The sequence below is a fragment of the Chiloscyllium punctatum genome, chromosome 26 (assembly GCF_047496795.1).
Source record: "Chiloscyllium punctatum isolate Juve2018m chromosome 26, sChiPun1.3, whole genome shotgun sequence".
Classification (NCBI taxonomy): domain Eukaryota; kingdom Metazoa; phylum Chordata; class Chondrichthyes; order Orectolobiformes; family Hemiscylliidae; genus Chiloscyllium; species Chiloscyllium punctatum.
Window position 1 is genome coordinate 44388194 of NC_092764.1, and position 21778 is coordinate 44409971.

The 21778-nt window shown below is 39.2% G+C and overlaps 1 protein-coding gene across 2 annotated transcripts in view; it reads right to left on the bottom strand.

Moving 5' to 3' along the window:
- Positions 1–791: 791 nt before the first annotated feature.
- The window catches only part of LOC140496479 (plasmanylethanolamine desaturase 1), a 144796-nt gene continuing 123809 nt past the window's right edge, over positions 792–21778 (bottom strand). Inside the window, exons 4-5 of one of the 2 annotated variants that reach the window (XM_072596255.1) lie at positions 14437–14649; positions 792–6251 (exon numbers count right to left, since the gene is read on the bottom strand). In XM_072596255.1, the coding sequence (XP_072452356.1) occupies positions 6130–6251; positions 14437–14649 (335 nt within the window). In that variant the 3' untranslated portion in view covers positions 792–6129. The remainder of the gene's footprint in view (positions 6252–14436; positions 14650–21778) is intronic. The other variant, XM_072596254.1, reaches the window with a different exon arrangement.

A 21778-nucleotide genomic window follows, 5' to 3' on the forward strand; every position in this document is an offset into this window, starting at 1 on the left:
GAGAACTGGGAAGGGAGGTGATAAATGGCAATCAGCAGACAGTTTCTTTGACATGTTTGACTAGAAGCCATGAGATTTCATGGCACCTGAAGTCAATGTTGAGGACTTCCAGGGCAACTCAGTCCCGACTGATTAGCACTGTGATGCCTCTTCTGGTGGGCCTGTCCAGGTGATATTCCTGAAGAAGGGCTCATGCCCAAAATGTCAATTCTCCTGCTCCTTGGATGCTGCCTGACCTGCTGCGCTTTTCCAGCAAAACATTTTCAGCTCTGTCCAGGTGACAGGATAGGACATACCCAGGGATGGTATGTTCGGGACCTGTTGTCTTGCAATGGCTTTAGTTCTATAATCTCTTCAATTAAGTAGGTTGCTATCAATCCTGATCTAGGCTCATACGTGATTGTAAAATTCTTTGGCAAGGTAGTAGAGTGACCCTGACAGGTGAAACCATGACCTAGCAAACTTCAGTAAAAAAAATGGTTTTAGTAAAAGAGAAGAAAATGGGACCAAAAGGATATAAGACTGTGCTAAGACATCATCAGAAACTGAATGATTGAAAGAATTAAGAACTGCACCAGTGGGGCAATGTGAAGTCAGAAACTGTATCCAGAGGAATGACTGCAGGAAATGAGAGTATCCCTGAGAGAAAGAACGACATTGTAGCTAAGCCCAAGGGAAATAAAAATGCTGTAGCTCAGCAGTGCAGAATGTGATAGCAAAGCACTATAGGAAATGAGAGCATTGCAATTAGTTGCTAAAGGAAGCAAGCACAGTAAATCACCTCAGTAATTAGTGCAATGCACAGCCTTGTTTCATCATTAGCCATGTGCCATTTCTTGTCTGTCTTGTCTTCTGGCAAAATTAGTTTGTGGAGGCTTTTCCTCCCTACAAACTACAACTCATCCAAAATGCTGGGTACTTACAGGAATGCCTACAGGAACCTGCATTCTTCACCATTGCAGCCTAACTTTATGGTTATTGTCCAGACCTTCAAGCGCCTTTATGGTCTTGTCCCACACTATGATCAGCAACACATACCATTCATTAATTTAACATTACATTGAACTCAGAAAGCTGCACTTAAATGGCTAGGAGGGAGGGGGAGAGAGTGAGAGCAAGCAGAACAGTAGAATTACCAAAAGGGTGACCTGTTGGCCATGTTTCTACTTGCAGCTGCTGATGCCCTTTCACCAAAGAATTTGATGAATCTGAATTATTGCAAGAATTTACCCTGAAAATGCACAAGACTATTTAGATCAATGTTATGTTCTGAAGGCTAGATATTTCCACTGGTGTAATTTGCAGAAGCATCTCATTTATGTTTCCATGGCTTATACATTATAATGCAAGTATGACACCAAGGCTGCAGAAATGGGAGGCTGGCTATGTTAGACTGGAGTTTGGGCATGAGTAATATTAGGGGCAGGATTAGGGATTTTGGGTTTGGGAAGATGGGCTAGATCTGAGTTGGAGAGTTAGAAAAGAGGCCTGTTGCTAAGAATGGCTAAAGATCACAGTACCATGGTGCAGGACAAGGAGGCAAGCAGCTTTAATGAATGGTTTGTCTAAGATTTTGTACAACTTTGTGAGCATTTTGTAACAAAACACATTTCAGCAAGATCAACATTCAAACATTTCCGGATGAAATACAGCAAAAACAGCCGCGAGGTTTTGCTGCAGCTCTACAAGTCCCTGGTGAGACCACACTTGGAATATTGTGTCCAGTTCTGGTCGCCCTGCTATAGGAAAGATACAGAGGCTTTGGAGACGGTGCAAAAAAGGTTTACCAGGATGTTGCCTGGACTGGAGGACTTGTTTTATGAAGGTTGAATAGGCTCAGACTTTTCTCTCTGGAGAGAAGGAGGAAGAGAGAAGACTTGATCGAGGTGTACAAAATAATGAGAGGAATAGAGTCAATAGCCAGAGACTTTTCCCCAGGGCAGGATTGACTGGTACGAGAAATCATAGTTTGAACATATTAGGAGGAAGGTATAAAGGAGATGTCAAGGTAGGTTCTTTACGCAGAGTTGTGAATGCATGGAATGCATTGCCAGCTGTGGTGATGGAAGCAAAGTCATTGGGGACATTTAAGCGACTGCTGGACGTGCACATAGATAGCAGTGAGTTGAGGGGTGCGTAGGTTAAGTTACTATATTTTACATTAGGATTAAATCTCGGCACAACATCATGGGCAAAAGGGCCTGTTCTGTGCTTTTCTATGTTCTATATTCTAAAATGTAAGTTGCTGGGGACACACAAGAGGAAATAAACTTATAGACCATACGGTGGGGTCAATAGTGAGTCCCCCAACCCAAGACTCTGTGGGCAGATGTTCACCGACCTGACAAGTGAAGGTGGTAAAATACATGGACCTTGCTTGGGTATCAGCAGTTAACTCTAAAATTTATAGTTGCACAAATAAGACCACATAGCAATGTGCTCAAGATCCTACAGTGTCGGTTTCCATCTCCACTGCAGCAATCACTTGCATGCAGAACTTCACTTCCTTCAGTTAAGCAAGGCAGAAAAAGTGACAACAGTTGATTAAATCCATCAAATATCTGCTGCCAAGAAGTTGGTCTGTAAAATGCAATAGTGGTCTGCACATATGCTGGGCTAAGGAATGTGAATAAATCTACGTGGATGACAAACCAGATTCCATTTCTTCCTTTGGAAGGTATTTGTAAGACAAGGACAATGCTCCCAGACTCAGCAGCATTATGAAACTAAGAGAGGATGACCTACCGTTTAATATTTTCCCATTTCCATCTCTGACCTTATGAAGTTAATACAGAGCACCCTTGGAATTTTAACCTTTAGGTCAGTTTGCCATTTTTTAACCATGATTTTTATTGTAGATCTAACGAAAATCATATTCTTAAAACTTTCGAACAGCAAGATTATAAATTCATAATATGAGCCACATAGCTGATTGAAAAATTGGCAAGGGACAAGTTGACTGGGCTCAATATCTAAAAATGCAGCAACAGAAGACAATGCATGTCCTCTAATGTCATGCCTCATTTATTTAATAAATCCTATTGTAATGGTTCTCTAAATCGCAAATGCAAGATAGGACACAAATAAAACTGAGGCAGGGACCATATCCTCCCCCAGAATTCACCTTAAAAACTGCATATTGTCATCTTACATCAGAAACGCATTCAAACTGTCATGTAATTTAAGAGCATTATGAAGAGGTTCATGATAAATGTCCTAAATACAAACCAAATTGTCAAACATGTACATGGCCCTAATAAAGTAAAATGCATCAGCGAGAGAGCAAACTCTTTCTAAAAATTTTATGGAGAGAAGGACGACATACTTGAATTTTCAAGATCAGAGAAAGACAAGTAAATGTTTATTCATAAACTTGACTTGAAGGTAGTTGATACATATTCAAAATGTAATCCTCTCCATTTTCAGCAGCACTTTTTAAACATTCTGGGCTTTAAAATTAGAACAAAAAGCAAAAGATTGACGTCTGATTATTCAGGTGCCTGTGTTGTGGTCCTGGTCAGCTTGGGAAAATGTATGGGTCAATTTAAACAGCTCTCAGCTACTGATCCAGCTCTCATTTAGTTCTATCACATTCACTTAGAAAGTGAATGAATCTTATGTACCAAACCACATACATGCTTTATGATCCCTCAGATGTTATTAAAATGAATTGTTTTGCAACAAATAAATATGAATGAATAGACAAATTCTTTCACCTTTTGCGAAAGAGTAAGATGCTTTGTTTTTTGGAACACTAAATCTAATTTATAATCACATTTACAGTAAGCAAGTTAAAGGGACACCAAAATGGAAGAAAGAGTAAAGGAGATGGCCTTCTTCATTCCCACTTAAATTAACAGCATTGAGACATACTAAAAAAGGCCACTGCAAAGGTGAAAAGCAGATGAAGAAAGTCAATGCAGGATCAAGCTAGAATGTTCTCTTACAGCTTATGAACAACTTTAAGCATAAATCTAAGAAGTAGATAATGAAGGCAGATTTGAGAGTGTGCATGCATACATGCATGAGGCAAAGGACAAATGCAAGAATTAAACTATCCGTTGTAGGACATAACACAGGGACTAGTGTTAAATTGAGACAGAAGAAAGACCTAATTACAGTTTCAGAGTAGGATCATGACACTACATGATCACTATCATTTGAGTGATGTTAAATTTATATTTCAGCACAATCACTGGTGCCATCTCTAACTTCAACAGCAGCACTGAACTATAAATGAAATGGAAATGGTGCTTCAGGCAGCAACCATCACAAAATTCTCTATGCACTGTCAGAAGCCAATATAAAAATCTGCTGCAACTAGAAATGTGTATGATATTGGTGTATTTTGGATGGAACTGTATAATTTATACAGATCTTCACTTAGAATCTATGGCCAGAAACCAAAATTGGAGTCAGAACTATGCAGGAATTACCTAGGTGTGGCTGTTTATCATGGCACATATTCCAAGAGCTCTATCCCATAGTATAAACAGCTACAGAAGGATCAAACTGCAAGGTAAGTTTCAAAGAGTTCTATAATACAGTTGCAACATCCATGGCTTCTCCAAGAACAGCGGCTGAGGCCTGAAATCTGCAGAAAAGGGGAAACTGTCAGCATTCTCTGCTGTTACTGTGTAAAACTGACAGCAACCTCTGCCACCCATACACTGCAAATAAATGTGAAAAATCTATCAATTGCTATGAGAGCTACTCTACTCAACCAAATGCTGTGTTGTTGTAGTCTTCATGGATGCAATGATTAGAAATCACTAATTTATATCAAACACATGCTGCTAAAAAAAACAATGAAAATGTTAATTACTCCTAATGGAACAAGACTCAAATACTTAAAGGCATCCCAAGTCATGATTATTGCTGAATAACTCTCAGGCCATGAAAATCTATTTTTACACATGTGGAGTTTCATTCCCTCAGAACATTTTAAAATTGCAGAATTTTCACTGACTTTTGTTTCCCACTTAGCTGTATGTCAATCTCTCAATCTTTATTTAACTCTCTACACAATGGTTTAAGCATGATTTATCAATCCTGTTCTTTATTTGCTGCTTTGCTGTTTGTGAGAATACTTCAATCTGACTGGCTGATCACTCTGCCACCTACTGCTGGTGGCACCAATTCCCTGTAGTTGCCATTAATTGAAGCTAAGGTAAGAGGAGAGGAAACCTACTTGCAAGACCACACAGCTTTTGTGAATCAGTTTTACTGGAGGTCATTGGCTGTTGGTCTCTTAGTTGTGATTGCAATCTGTGGACTATATAATCCCACACCTCATTCACAGATACAATCAACCACATAACCTACTTATTCCCTTAAATTTGAGACAAAATAAATCATTCTTGTGCTATAGGTGTGGTATAGGATTCATCTCGACATGCGAAGCAGTGAAGCCATTGTTGGGTGAACCTATCAACTTGTTTCTCTGGTTCCTTACCAAATCTGTTTCAGAATCAAAGTAAACAACAGAATTTTAAAGTGGTCCTCTTGTTTATTCTTGAGTTAACTGTGAGGCTACATTAGGAGTGTGAAAGCTTCTCTGATTTGATTCTATATTATGTTGTTATTACCTCACATTAAAACCATCACCAACATTATTGCTTAAAAACAACAAAAACTCAATGATAAAATTAAAATAAACTTTGTACGAAGTCCCACATGAGCTTCACAATTCTCTGGGATTACAGTTATTTTAACAGCTGCTTAAGATTGATCAGGATGCAATTACCTTTTGCCAAAGTCTTCCAAAATTCACCATTGAAATGGCACGCTGACCTTTACATTTTCTTAATGTGTTGCTGGTACTGTGTTTAACCAAATATTGAGTACAAGGTGGCATGGTACATAGTTAGTATTTTGTACATTAACATAAAGTGGGAAGCAAAGGATTTATTTCTGTAATTGTGTCTACACCATTATCAGCAGCTAATCTAAATGGCAGCAACAATTTGCAAATAAAATGTCTTTCAAACATATAATCACATCTTGCATATTCTGCAAGTTTCCAAGTGCTGGTCTGGATTTAGAAAAATCAATTGGAAGCGTCTTTTGTTCTTGAGTACAGCTTAGACTGTTCAGTGGCCAAAACATGATTGGTTAGTTCACATTAATCTATTCCATCTTGTGGGCCCACTTCATGTCATCAGCCCTTGGCTTATGTCCAGTCAGGTTTGTTATGACATATTCAGAGTTCCGCCAAAATCCAATCTTTTCCAGAAGGTAGTTAAGCCATCCTGAGTATAACAAAGAATATTTTCATATCAGAGTGTGCAGTCTTAAAATGTCTAAACCTTTAGGTGACTTCAGTATCCTGGACAAATGTAATTTATTTCCCTCATTCTAGAGTATATGATCCTTCAAAGATTCAGATAATTTAACCAATTGTTTTTGCATCATATGTATGTTTCAGGATCAGGAAACATACATTCATGTGAGTAATTTTGCTTCAATTTCCCATGATTGATCAAAAGCCCAAACACAGTCAGCAAAAGTTTACTTTCTAGAATGCCCGTAAGACAGAGTAGATTAACAGGGATGTGGTCAATGATTGAGACCTTTTTCAGTGCAGGATAAAGAAAGCTATATTTTGGAGAATTTGGAGTTGCTGGTAATTGTGTTTATTCCATAAGACCTGAGTTGATTTTTTTTGTGGAGATATCAACTTGATTGGCCGATTTTTAAGGTGAGGCTTAAAGGAAATCGGAGGAAATGTTTTTTCACCCGGAGGATATGGGATATATATTAAATGTGCTGCCTGAGGAGGATGGTGGAGACAGATACTCTCACAACACTTAAGCAGCATAGGGATGAACATTTAAAATGCCAAGGCACAGAAGGCTATGGGCCAAGTGCAGGTAAATGGGATTAATGTAGTTTGGTACTTGTTGGTTAGCATACATGTGATGGCTGAAAGACATGTTTATATGCTGTATGACTCTATGACTTAGAATCAGAGAATCCCAACAGTGAGGAAACAGGCCATTCAGCCCAACAAGTTCACATTGACTCTCTGAACAGAATCCTACCCAAACTCACCCCTGGCCCTATCCCTGTAACCCTGTACTTCCCATGGCCAATCCACCCAACCTACACACCCCTGGACACTGTAGGCAATTTATAATGGCTGATCCACCTAACCTGCACATCTTTGGGCTGTGGCAGGAAGGCAAAGCACCCAGAGGAAGCCTACGCTGACACAGGGAGAATGTGCAAACTCCACACAGACGGTCGCCTGATGGTGGAATGAAACCCAGGTCCCTGGTGCTCTGAGGTAGCAGTGCTAACCGCTGAGCCACCATGCCACCCCCTGCTAACCACTGAGCCACTCATAGAGTGTTTTCAGGAAGTAACCAAAAAGATTGATGAGGGCAGAGCGATGGATGTCGTTTATATGAACTTCAGTAACATTTTTGACAAGTTTCCGCATGATAAACCATTTAGTAAATTTAGATATCATGGGATTCAAGATGAGCTTGGCAATGGGATTTAAAATTGGCTTGACAGTAGGAAACAGAAGGTGGTGGTGGAGGGTAGCTTTTCAGATTGTAGGTCTGTGACCGGCAGTGTACCACAGAGATTGGTACTCGGTCCACTTTTGCTTGTCATTTATATAAATAATTTGGATGAGAATAAAGGAGGCATGGTTAGTAAGTTATGGAAGACATCAAAATTATATCTAAGATTCTCAAAAGATATTGATAAATTGAATCAATGGAATGAAGAGTGGCAGATGGAGTTGAATTTAGATCTATGTGAGATATTACATTTTGGTAAAACAAAAAGGGATGGACTTATACAATTAATGGAAAGGCCCTGAGTAGTGTTGTTGAACAGAGAGACCTAGGGGTTCAAGCACATAATTCTTTGAAATTTGCTTCTCAAGTACTCAGGGTGGTTAAGAAAGCGTTTAGTATGCTTGCCTACATTGCTCAAATCATTGAGTATCAGAGTTGGGACATCATGTTGAGGTTGTATGGAACATTCGTTAGGCCTCTTCTGGAGTACTGTGTGCAGTCTGGTCACCCTGTTAGAGTCATAGAGTCATAGAGATGTGCAGCATGGAAACAGACCCTTCGGTCCAACCCGTCAATGCCGACCAGATATCCCAACCCAATCTAGTCCCACCTGCCAGCACCCTTCCATCTCCCTCCAAACCTTTCCTATTCATATACCCATCCAAATGCCTCTTAAATGTTGCAATTGTACCAGCTTCCACCACATCCTCTGGCAGCTCATTCCATACACGTACCACCCTCTGCGTGAAAAAGTTGCCCCTCAGGTCCCTTTTATATCTTTCCCCTCTCACCCTAAATCTATGCCCTCTAGTTCTGGACTCCCCGACCCCAGGGAAAAGACTTTGTCTATTTTTCCTATCCATGCCCCTCATAATTTTGTAAACCTCTATAAGGTCACCCCTCAGTCTCCGACGCTCCAGGGAAAACAGCCCCAACCTGTTCAGCCTCTCCCTGTAGCTCAGATCCTCCAACCCTGGCAACATCCTTGTAAATCTTTTCTGAACCCTTTCAAGTTTCACAATATCTTTCCAATAGGAAGGAGACCAGAATTGCACACAATATTCCAACAGTGGCCCAACCAATGTCCTATACAGCTGCAACATGACTTCCTGTACGCAATACCCTGACCAATAAAGGAAAGCATACCAAACGCCTTCTTCACTATCCTATCTACCTGCGACTCCACTTTCAAGGAGCTATGAACCTGCACTCCAAGGTGTCTTTGTTCAGCAACACTCCCTAGGACCTTACCATTAAATGTCCTGCTAAGATTTGCTTTCCCAAAATGCAGCACCTCGCATTTATCTGAATTCAACTCCATCTGCCACTCCTCAGCCCATTGGCCCAACTGGTCCAGATCCTGTTGTAATCTGAGGTAACCCTCTTTGCTGTCCTCTACACCTCCAATTTTTGTGTCATCTGCAAACTTACTAACTGTATCTCTTATGCTCGCATCCAAATCATTTACGTAAATGACAAAAAGTAGAGGGCCCAGTACTGATCCTTGTGGCACTCCACTGGTCATAGGCCTCCAGTCTGAAAAACAACCCTCCATCACCATCCTCTGTCTTCTACCTTTGAGCCAGTTCTGTATTCAAATGGCTTGTTCTCCCTAGGAATGAAGGGCTTGAGTTATAAAAGTAGGCTGGATAGGCTGCAACTGTTTTCAGTAGAGTGTAGGAAGGTTGAAGGTGACTTTTTTTGAGATTTATAAAATCATGAGGCACATACATAGGGTGAATAGCAAGGGTCGTTTCCCTAGGATGGGTGATTTAAAAACTAGAGGGCATATTTTTAAGGTAAGAGGAGAAGGTTTTAAAGAGGGCACAAGGTACAATTTTTTTTTTAAACAGAGGGTGGTTTGTTTGTGTGATGAACTGCCAGAGGAAGTGGTGGACACAGGTTCAGTTATAATATTTAAAAGACATTTGGAAACGATTAAGACAGATTTGAAGGTATATAGGCCAAATGGAGGTAAGTGTGATTAGTTTAGTTAGGAAACATGTTCGGCATGGGCTAGTTGGATCAAAGGGTCTGTTTCCATCCTATAGACCAAGACATCATATGACCTATGACTGAGACACCTTATGAACTAACAGGTTTAGAGACAACTCAGACTCAACTTTAACTTGACACAGATTCAGTGAACTACAAAAGCTCAATGAAATTTTATGTATTTATATATGTAAGTTTGAAGTCCTGCAGTAATCACATGATCAGGAATTTGAGTAGTCAGAATCAACATCAACCACAAAGTAAATCATTGTGCACTGTGAATGGCATTAATGATCATATTTTGTTTTAATTAATTCTTGGGGTGTGGGTGTCACTGCCTGGACCAGCACTTATTGTTGATCCTTAATTGCACAGGGGGCAACTGGAATCAATACCATTCCAGTGGTCTGTAGAATACAGGTATAAGGAGTACATAGATGTTAATTAAAGAATAAACTGGAAAGTAGAAGTTTGGACTGCAGGCAAAGAATTAGTCTTCTATTTATCTCAAAGCAGAAGTGAAACATATGGCACTCACTCATTGATTACACAACATGTAACGTTTGGAAGATGTGGAATGTGACACTTTAGTGAAACAAAAGGCATCAGATGCCTTGGGCTGACAAAAATTAAGTGTCCGACAACAGCTTTTAGATTGGTTTTATTTAGTAGCTTGTCACAGAACTGAGAGGAGAGGCGATATTTGGGTTCTCTGATTTCCAAAAGCATGCTAGTAAGCTGGCTCCCTCAATCTGCCTCAATAAGTAGAAAAGAAATAACACCAAAATGCCTCAATAACGAGAACAAGTTTGAAATTAAGCCAAGACCCAGGTCCAACTGACCAGGCACCAAATTGAGGATGTGAGGACGCCACAAACAATATAACATCATTGCAGAAACAAAAAAAAACTGAGGAAGTCAACTCAAGTTGCCTGCTGGCTTGGATTCTTGATCCTCATACGTTGTTTCTTTTTGCTTATGTTGTGCAAGGAAAATACACCTGAAAAACCATTGTTTCATATGTTCTGTCCATCCTTTTTATTAATGAATGCGTATGAGTAGATTTAAAGGTATATAGTTTAAGCTTGCATACTCACAATTGATAATCCATTTTTGCCACATTAAAGAAACCTGGTGTAAGTTTTTTTTATATTAGTTAGTGGACATAGGCAAATTATCCATCACTGTAAATAAGATGGCCATGTTTTACATTTGCAAAAAACTCTGAGAATAGTGGGTTTGTTTACCAGCACTGTCTTCACATCAGGGTTGTCAAATTGGTTCCTTAGTAAACTAAGATACTGTAGTGTCAGACAGTATCAAATTTTATAACTTATTTTGAGGTCCTCACTTCAATTTAAAGTGCAATGTGACATCTTGCTCTGCACGGGTTGTAGCCTGGAATTACAAGTTATTTTCTTCATCCTAATGTTTTTGCATTAAGAATGCATTTATCGGTTTCAATTCCACTCTTACAATCTCAGTGAATTATTTTATCTGAACACATGCTGGTCAGTTGCACTATACTCACTCTCCATCATCTTTTAATGATGCATAATCTAGGGTCAAGTGGACTGTAGCAACCACATTTGAGATCTTAACTTTCTAGGTTAATGCTCGATTTCAATGCTAAATCACAGGACATGCCAAATGCTGGATAATACATTAAAAGGAATCAAAAATCTAAATTAGCTGGGGCGGGGGTTCGTAACACTATAGCCTCCTCATAATAAAATTACATATTATCGGAAATTTTCTACATTAAATTATCAGAACTCAAAATTACGTACTTCATGTTTTTTCCACAAAACAAAAAGCTGATAAAATACTATGTATAACTATGACTTATGTCATGGAAAGTTCAAGACCTACTGCAGTGTCATTCTAAGTATGGCTTTTCTATGTATTGAGATTTCCAAGTGTGGGAGTGAAAGAAAGAACAAGAATTGACTAGAACACATATCAGGTTTTAAGCAGGTAAAGGGCAGGGCGTCACATGTGGGAAAGATCTGATAATGTCAGGACATTAAAAAAATACAATTCCTTGTAATCAGTATGTGAGCGATGGCTTAAAAAAAGTGGATCAATATTGCATCTTTTTGTGGTGTTACACTTTGATGTTCTAAAGTACTGTTCTGCCATACAGCTTAATAGCTGAAGTCAATTGGAAGCATCATTCACATACTAAAAGTAAAGGGAAAAAAAAAACACAAATTTGACTAAATTATGGCCATTACAGAAAACAGGAAAAATATTGTCCAAACATAATTTGCCTCAATCTGGTCTCTGGGGAGAGAAATATGACATGTTAAGCAAGATTCAAAAATGGGTTTCACAGACAGAATGGATCGTAAAAAAGAATGATAAAACCATAAATTTCATTAAGTGTTGTCATTACAGTAAACGCACATCATAATCACGATAGCAGTTTTGCTAAAGATTCAATGTCTGGTAGATAAGGTCTTAAGCAGAGAAACCAAAAGCCCAACAGCCTTATCAATTAAACTTCAAATGCTAAAAATACCTTCCTTATCAATGACTATAATTCTCAGCAGCAACATAAACATCCTTCCATTCATTCTATTCAAAGCAGACATATTATCTGCTTTCCTCAGAGTCTGAGTTATTTGGAAAACTGTGGGTAACTTTATGGATGACAAAAATTGAAAATATTGCCATTTAATTCGAAACAACTTAAAATAAAGGAAGATAAATTTGTCATAACAGTAGAATTAAGTAGTGTTGATTCTCAATGATCCTGATAGTGGCTCAGCATTGGTATACCTAAAATCATAAGTAAATGAGTGCAAGCTGTGCTTTAATTTGGTCTCTAATAATTACCAATCCTTGAAATATTGAAATCCAGTTTTAAGGTGCATCTCAACGTAGCATAACTGAATAAAAGAAAAATGTAAAATATGGCTTTTTTTCAGCAAATAGTCATTCTACAATGCTGTAACTAAGAAACAGTGCTTCAAGACTACCTCAAAACCCTGATTGATCCCTGTGCAGCCAATTTTTCTTATTTTTTTTTGCTGGTTCTGTTTTATTCAGGTCTATTTGTTACTACTGACAGAGGGTTATTAATAATTCGATGTGGAGAGTGTTGCTTACTGAGAACTGAGAGCACGTCATTCCTCAGAGAGAATAGGACTGTTAGGCCACATTCTCCCTGGAAACAGATACTCTCCCCTGTGGTTTCTTTGTAAATACACTCATCGTTGGTGTCCTACAAAACAACTCATCATTTTTTCCAGTAGTGTTCGTGAGCCCAGATTCTGCAGCAAGGAGGATTTTTGAGTGCCTCGTGCTGTAAAACAAGAGTCTGGCTACCTCATGCCACCCTGAAAAACAGCACAACCTAAAACTAGAATTCACAACTGGCTAGGTTCAGTCCTGAATGGGATGATTGGTTATGTTCCATTTGATTCTCTTGATTGGATGGGCAAATTTTACTATGCAGAACTAATACACAGAACTTTACCTTTGAGGGAGGTTAAGTGTACCATAACCGGCTTTATCCTTCAAATCTGATGACTCCCCAAAGTCTGTTTACTATCTTCAAATCAGGACTGTGATGGAATATTCCACACTTGCCTAGATAGCAACACTCAAGAAGCTTAACACCATCCAGGACAAAGCAGCCCACTTTATTGGCCATATATCCACAAGCATTCACCCCCTCCACCACCGAGGCTCAGTCACAGCAGTGTGTGCTATCTACAAAATGCACTGCAGAAATTCACCAAAGATCCTCAGACAGCACCTTCCAAACTCATAACCCCTTCCATTCAGAAGGGCAGCAGATACATGGGAACACCACCACCTTCAAGTTCTCCTCTAAGTCACTCACCATCCTGAATTGGAAATATATTGCTGTTGCCTCAGCATCGCTGGGGCAAAATCGAGGAATTTTCTCCTTAAGGATATTGTGGGTTAATTTACTGCACAGGGACTGTAGCGATTCAAGGAGGCAGCTCATCACCACTTTCTGAAGGACAACCAGGTACAGGCAATAAATGCTGGTCAGCTAGCAATGCCCACGTTCCACAAGTGAATAAATAAACTCTAACTATTGACTAGATCAGGGTCTGGGGATAACCCAGATTGTTACACTACAGTACTCATGTGAGCCATATCTCAACCTAAAAAAGATGAAATTCAGCAATATTCCACCTAGCTTGGATAATGAAGGATTACTTCACATACAAAGATGACAAGTGATCAATCCCATTCTGAACCATTTTACCTCAAGTGAGAGCTAAACCAGAAATACTGTTTTTCATTTTTAGGACAAAAACAGCCCCTTTTCTTTTATGTGATTGTAAGCCTCGGGCTGGTAACTGTTTTTGGACCTGAATTTCCATCAACAAATGACAAAGGCATCGCCGGCACCTAAATTCTCTCACTAATATCTCACAGCCAGATTTGAATGCAAAAAAAACAGTAGGCAGCTATTCATATTTCTCCAGATAGGGCTGATTTCCCTTTTACAATCATTGCTAGCAGGAATAAAGAGCCACGGGTGAATTTTCTAATTTGTCCTATAGGTCTCATATCAACATCAGTGTTTAGCAAGTCGAGTGTTTACACTCGCGAGACAGTTTGACTTTTGGGCAAGATAACATTTATAGATTAAATGCTGTACTGTTGAAGTGTTTATTTCATTTACTGTTCAGTAATCTGGTAATTTCCTTGATATTTTACCTAAACAGATTTCAGTTCAAGGATTAAGGTTTAAGTAGTTTGTCGACAGCACAATTTGTGAAATAAAAATTGAAAGAACGATGGATGCTGTAGCTCAGAAACAAAAACATGAAATGCTGAAAAAACTCAGCAGGTCTGGCAGCATTCTCTTGTGACCTTTGGTTTTGAATTTTCCAAGTAGCATTTACAATTCTGAGCCTACCTGTGGTAATGCAGAAGTAAGTTTCGTGAGGGGCAACATGATGGATTCGGTGATGCTTTCTGGGCAGAATGATGTGCAGGTCCTGCAAGATGGTGACCCAGTGAGGCAGACCAAAGTACGTGTGGGACCATTTGTGAATCTGATTGGTCATCGTCACAAATATGCCTAAACAGAAGACATAGCAGTCCCAAGCATAAGCTTCATAGATAGCTTCTGTAAAAGAAAACAAAAAATAAATGCTTCATATCAAGCTCCACCTCACAACACTCAAATCTTTGTCAACATTGTTTAAACAAATTTCCTTTTTGTTAATAATTGGAAAAATATTCAACCTTTCTCCTGGTGTTATCTCTCATGACATATGCATGAACTTCAAACCTAGCTTCTCCATTTTATGATAGTTAATGGAATTATTTTCTGGAGTAAAATGAAGCAGAATCACATGGTCGGTAAAAACTTGTTTTAAAAGAAGCTAACAATATCTCAAGTAGCACTTTTAATTTCTACAAGACTTCCCACTAAGATAATGAAATACAAGAAGGGAATTTCCAATATTGGAAATTGTTCAATTAGAATGTTTTAATCAAATAAAACTCCTGATAAGTACAACCAACATGGGCTGGTTCCCACATCTGACCATAATAGAAATGTCCATCAGTAATTCCTTTCATTTCCTAAGCATGATTTTCCCTGTTATACTTAGGCTGTTTGCACCTCAAATATCTACAACAGCCTTTGCCTCCTTCATCACATTCTCAAACAAGTCAAAATGGAAAATACAGATACACGTTACCTTTGTAAAACCTGCAATTGTTTAAAAGGAAAGGACTCCTAGATTATCCATATTATTCAGATTTCTGAGAAACTGTTGCATTACTATCTTGGTGTCCAGGTCAAAAATTTAAAATGTCACACTCTTTGTTCTGCCAGTGATGTTGAATCCATTATTCAAAATATATTCTTCTCAGAAAGGAAGGGTTCTTGGTCCAAAAATCAGAATTATAGATTTGAATCAACCATTTATTAGTGTTCAAGGAATTAACATTCAGTCTATTTCATGTTTAATCTAAACTGAAAAATGCATGGCTGCACAATGATGTGTGTTACTATTACCTGAAGTGATGAATTCCTTTCTCAGCAACAGCACTTCCCCTGTCAGGAGAGTCTGCATGGAGAGAAGAAAGAGGTTGCTGACCTGCGCAGCGTTTTGGGATGAAAGCAGTTTGGTTTCACAGGCCTACTTCATCAACTCTTTATATGGTTAACCTACTGAGTACCATATGTCCTTTGCAGTCTTCAAAATTCCCAAATGTTTTGTGGCCAGGCAACATATGAGAGTGAGAGTTGCTACAATTTTCTAACATTTTATATAAAACATCTGAGCGATAAAAATCTGTAGAAATATGCAATTTTTCAGAAACCAACCAAAGTAACACTTTCAAATATGGATGGAAAGGTGTCAAATCCTAATGTGGTATTTAATGCATTAAAATACTAACAAACATGGTTCTTGAACTGACTGCAAACAAATTGAATACTTCAGGATACCTTTTCCTCATTAAAATTTTAACAGTCTGTTGAAACAAAATGATGTCACAATATTTATTGTAAGTGTGTGTAACAGGTTTAACAGCCTTGAAACATTTAAGTGAATGTGAGGAGATAACTATCCGAAAATATTCTTGCTGACCAACAGATCCACCACAGCCTCAGTACGACTGCAAAGTGGGGACATCACACCAACGCTCCTCTTCACTTTCCTTGCCCCACTCCACACCCATCTCCATGACATTTCCCACTGAAGTGGAGCCATAGGACAAATGGGAAACTGTTCAACCTTTAATGCCTCCAGGCCAAAGTACAAACCATCACTGATGCATTCACCCAGAGAACGGGCCTCAGAATAAACATCCAGAAAACAAAGGCTCTCTCCCAGCCCACTCCTGCCACACAATACTACCCCCAAACCCCCATCACAATCTATGGCTAGCCCTTGGGCAGTGTGGACCATTTCCCATACCCCAGGAGCCTCCTTTCAGTGGGAGCAGCCATTGACAATGAAATCCAACACCAACTCCAAGACATCAGGGCAGTCTTCAAATGCTTGGAGGAACAGAGTGCTTGAAGTCCAAGACCTCAAGCCCAAGCTCATGGTCTCCACTCTTGTATATGCATTAAAAATGGAGGATGCACAGAACACACCTCAAATACAGCATTCCCTTTGCAAAAGTCTGCAAATCCACTGAAAGGATAAGCGTACCACAATCAACGTCCTCTCCCAGGCCAATGTCCCCACTATCAAGCACCAGTCTTGTACAAGTAGCTCCGATGGGCAGACCAGTTTGTCTATGTGAATGACGCAAGACTCCCTCAAAAAGTATTCTACTCCCTGAGTCCCGCAATGGTGCGTGATCACCAGGTGGGCAGAGGAAACACTACAAAAACAGCCTGAAAGCCTCCCTAAACAAATGCAACATCCCCAGCAACACAGGGGAATCGCCTGCCCTTGGACACACAAACTGGAGAAGAAACATGTGAAGGTGCCAAGCGCTTCCAGCGTTAGAGTTGAGCACGAGGAGGCCAAGCACAATCAGCCGAAAGAGTAGCAGAATCCTGATTGACCTACCCACCTACCCACTTCCTGAAACACTACCTACTCAGAGACTGCAGTACTGACCTACTCAACCACCACAAAACCTATCTGCCCAGAATGGAAGCAAGTCCTGCTAAAGAAGAAATTCTATTCAGCAGATTGGATTGATGGTAGCTTCAATAGCCCTATTACATACTTAGGTAATAAAGTTCATGATGTGGAGTGTGAGGTGAGAAGTGATAAAGGGGAGCACAAGATTATTACTATTTGAGGACTATGGGACACTTCTATAAAATGCTACATTGTTGCAAAATTGTTGGTTATTTATAATACTATTTACTGCCATAGCTACACTTCTCAAATATTACTTTAGATCACAAAGTACTCAACATTTGCAGAAACTGTCCATTTAACCGGGTCTAGCAGAAATCACACACTACAGTAGCTGCAGAGAACATCAAGTATTGAAGAGTTAGTCACTCAATGAGCAAGCTTGTGTGCAATTTTCAATTGTGCTTTGTTGAATATGAAAACAGCAATAAGCTAGAAAAATCTAAAAGGTTTACAATAATTATGGTAAGTTTCTAAAAGAATTAGAATATATTAAGAGTTTAGATTTTAACATATACTCTCAGTTTTCATAATTCAGTTATCTCCTTCCAGCATCATCTGGAACAAGCATCTCACCAACGGCCTTGGTCAACGAGTGGAATATTGACGTCTGGTGGCTTTGAAATACTAAATTATCAATTTATAATGTCCACCTGACAGATGTAGAAGCATGAGAGATGATCTTACTGAAGCATTAAAGATCCTGAGAGGATTTGACGGGATGACTGCAGAGACGATGCTTCTCTTTGTGAGAGAGGCTAGAACTAGGGGAAATGACTTAAAAATTAACCGAGGAGATGACCAGGGCTTTTCTTCCCCTCAGAGGTTCATAAGTCTTTGGAGATCGCTTCCCCAGAGAGTAGTGGAAGTACAGCTATTGAATATTTGTAGAGTAGTGGATTTTTAATTAAAAAGAGGGTCAAATGTTATTGGGTAGAGGGAAGAGTGTGAACTTGAGACCCCAGTCACATCAGCCATGATCTTACTGAATAGTGGAGCAAGACAGCCAAGCCAGACAGCTTACTCCTGCTCTTAATTCATAGGTAAGTGTCAAATCTAAATCATTAAAAAAGTTAACCTTTAAAAGCAGAATTATTTCTGTTTTAAGTCTTCTCTGCAATATCTCCCCTTCACAAACCTCACAAAGCACCTTTTTGGGTAAATAACTAGTTGGTATATATACTTGATTAAGTAAAAAGAAATACTTTACAAAGATGAATGATTATTGACAGTAAAAATGACAATCAATTACATTTAGTGCAAGTCAGAAATTTGATTTTTTTTAAGCTTAACTGACAAAAACAATGCATGAAATTGCCACTAGATGGTGCCATAAAAGAACAATTTGAACACTGTTGCAGCTTGCTTGTGAGAAAGTCGGCCATGTATATAAATAACTAACTAAATAAATAAAGTGACATCTATTTATTAATCTTTTAACGATGGAATTCAAAAGAACAAGAAGCCAAACCTTCAGCCTTTGCCTCCGTAGGGATATTACTTATTGAGGCACATTTGTACAGATCAAACAAAAGAGAGATACCATCTATTTTAAATATTTAAGGTAACAAGAAACACTGTTGATTTTGAGATATTTCTAGTTTTAACGTAATACTGCTTTTACAATCAATCAGCTTTACATACCTTCAGATGCTTGCAATACCTCTTATAACATTCTATTAATGAGACCAGGCTGGAAACCCAGGTAATATTGTGACACATTCCGTGGAATCTGAGATAACTTCAAATTCCAAAACTGGTTGCAGTTTATGGCCCTTTTTTTTTTTTGGCAATGTCTAATGGGATAAGAGTGACCAAATGATCACTTTGAATAACACAGGAATGTAAAGTTAGATTCTCCACTTCCTGCAAAATATTCAGGAGATATGAAAGGTAGCTCAGCAACAACAGGTTTAATTTAACAGGCATTGATGAAGGTACATAGAATGTATCTACAAAACCAAAAGGAGTAAAAGAACTTTCTCATTCCAAAATTGAGTTTACTGGTAAATTTCTACTGGATAAAGACATCTGTGTTTGGATACCATTTCTCATCTTCCATCATTCCAACTTCCAGCATTCATCTATTTCCATGTGTGCTCTTTAATTAAGTGTTAGAATTTCTCTCCGCTGCTAGTTTTAATAGGTGACATTTTGTCCATATCTGCAATTATCCCACCTAGGAATCAAGCCAACACATTGTAGATATCATTTGAATACCTTGCTCACGGCTGAAGTTCACCTCTTGGTCACGATGGTTTGAACAAGTGTTGAATGCGAAGTAAGCAGCTGCTCCAGATTTCCCAGAAAAAAAGCTAAGTTAATATCCCCTCACATTAATCAATAAGGGACAAACAAATCACAGGCTTTTCCTGATACAATGCCCAGATTGACTCAGTGGGTATCACTAGCCAGCACCTAGTGTTGGTACTAACAGTAAATCTGAATGCTGTGACGTAATTATCAATCATTGCCTATATCAGCAGAATGGGTCAGTATTTTAAATGCTGCATATTTTTACATTAGAGAAAGGTGCTGAATTGGACACTTTGCATTTAGGATGTAACCTTAAAATTATTATGCATCTTAAATATCTGCTAAATATCTTTATAAACCTGCATCTCCTTATTGTTTCATTAGTGCAATATTCTATTGCCACATTTACTTCATTTAATGTAGTATCTCCCTCTCTTTAGATATTTCCATGTCACGTTAGTCACTGGGCCAACAGATTTCACCAACAGCCGGATTCAATATCTCCAGTAAAGCAATTGCAAATTGTCCCAGAGCAGCCCAAGGCAAATCCCCCTCCCTGAACATCACCTCACCCTCATGATAAATTCAGCTTATATAAAATTTCAACACATTACTAATAACGTGCGCTTATCTAACATTTTAACTTGGTAATATGAATTAGAAAAAAATTAATTAGAATGACACCAAGCTAAAAACAAAGAGCGACCAAAGGTCTGATCAAAAGGTAGGTTTTAAGGAGTGTGATCAAGGGAAGGAGGTAAAGAGACAGGAAGGCTTTGAAAAGGAATATCAGAGCTTAGAACTTAGGTGGCTGAATACACGGCTGCAAATTGCTGGCCACAACAACAATGCAAATGTACATGAGTCGACATTTGAAACATAGTTATAGGGCTGGAGATGTTTATAGGAAACACCAAGATCATGGAGGCATCTGAGCTAAGAACTTCAAAATTGTTATTGGATTGGGAGCCATACAAAAAGGTGGCAGATAAATGGGTTTTGCTACAATTTAAGATATGCAGAGCTTAATTCTGGGTGTTTTTGGAGGGTGAAACGATAGGAGGCTAGCCAGGAAGGTTGAGTCAGCCGGTAATTAAAATATGAAATAGAGTTTTAGTAGCAGATAGCTTGGGCACAAGTGAAAACTAATAACACACATATCAGTCAGCATTTATTGTGGGAGAGTTGATTAGGCATCAAGAGCTGGTCTTGAGATCAATAAGTCTTTGAGATTACGGACAGCCTAGTTCAGCCTGAGAACCGGCCAGGGAAAGAATGATATCAGTAGCTAAGGATTGCAGTTTGTGGCTTGGTTAGAAGGTGTCAATAGCTTTGGTCTCTCCAACGTTTTAACTGTATGACATTCTGGTTCATAATAGGTCTGATGTCAGACAAATAATCTTATGGCATAAAGATAAGGAAGGGATTGAGAGAGGTGGTGAGATCAAGCCAGGGCCTGGGACAATGAGGTACCTTAGAGCTCAATAATTGAATCCCAGGGCTGTAGGAGGTCTGCTGTGCTTTAGTTGGAGACAAAACCATAGGGACAAGGTACAGGCCAGGAACAGCACCAGTGTATCATTTCAGACCCTGGATACAACGGCAAGTTGTCAGTCATAGAGTCATAGAGATGTACAGCATGGAAACAGACTCTTCAGTCCAACTCGTCTATGCAGACCAGATATCCCAACCCAATCTGGTCCCACCTGCCAGCACCCAGCCCATATCCCTCCAAACCCTTCCTATTCATATACCCATCCAGATGCCTTTTAATGTTGCAATTGTACCAGCCTCCTCCACATCCTCTGGCAGCTCATTCCATACATGTACCACCCTCTGCATGAAAAGGTTCCCCCTTAGGTCTCTTTTATATCTTTCCCCTCTCACCCTAAACCTATGATTGCACGCAATATTCCAACAGTGGCCTAACCAATGTCCTGTACAGCCGCAACATGACCTCCCAATTCCTGTACTCAATACTCTGACCAATAAAGGAAAGCATACCAAATGCCTTCTTCACTATCCTATCTACCTGCGACTCCACTTTCAAGAGCTATGAACCTGCACTCCAAGGTCTCTTTGTTCAGCAACATTCCCGATAATCTTACCATTAAGTGCATTGTTCCGGCTAGGATTTGCTTTCTCAAAATGCAGCACCTCACATTTATCAAATTAAACACTATCTGCCACTTCTCAGCCCATTGGCCCATCTGATCAAGATCCTGTTGTAATCGGAGGTAACCTTCTTTGCTGTCCACTACATCTCCAATTTTGGTGTCATCTGCAAACTTACTAAGTACACCTCTCATGCTCACATCCAAATCATTTATGTAGATAATGAAAAGTAGTGGACCCAGCACCGATCCTTGTGGCACTCCAGTA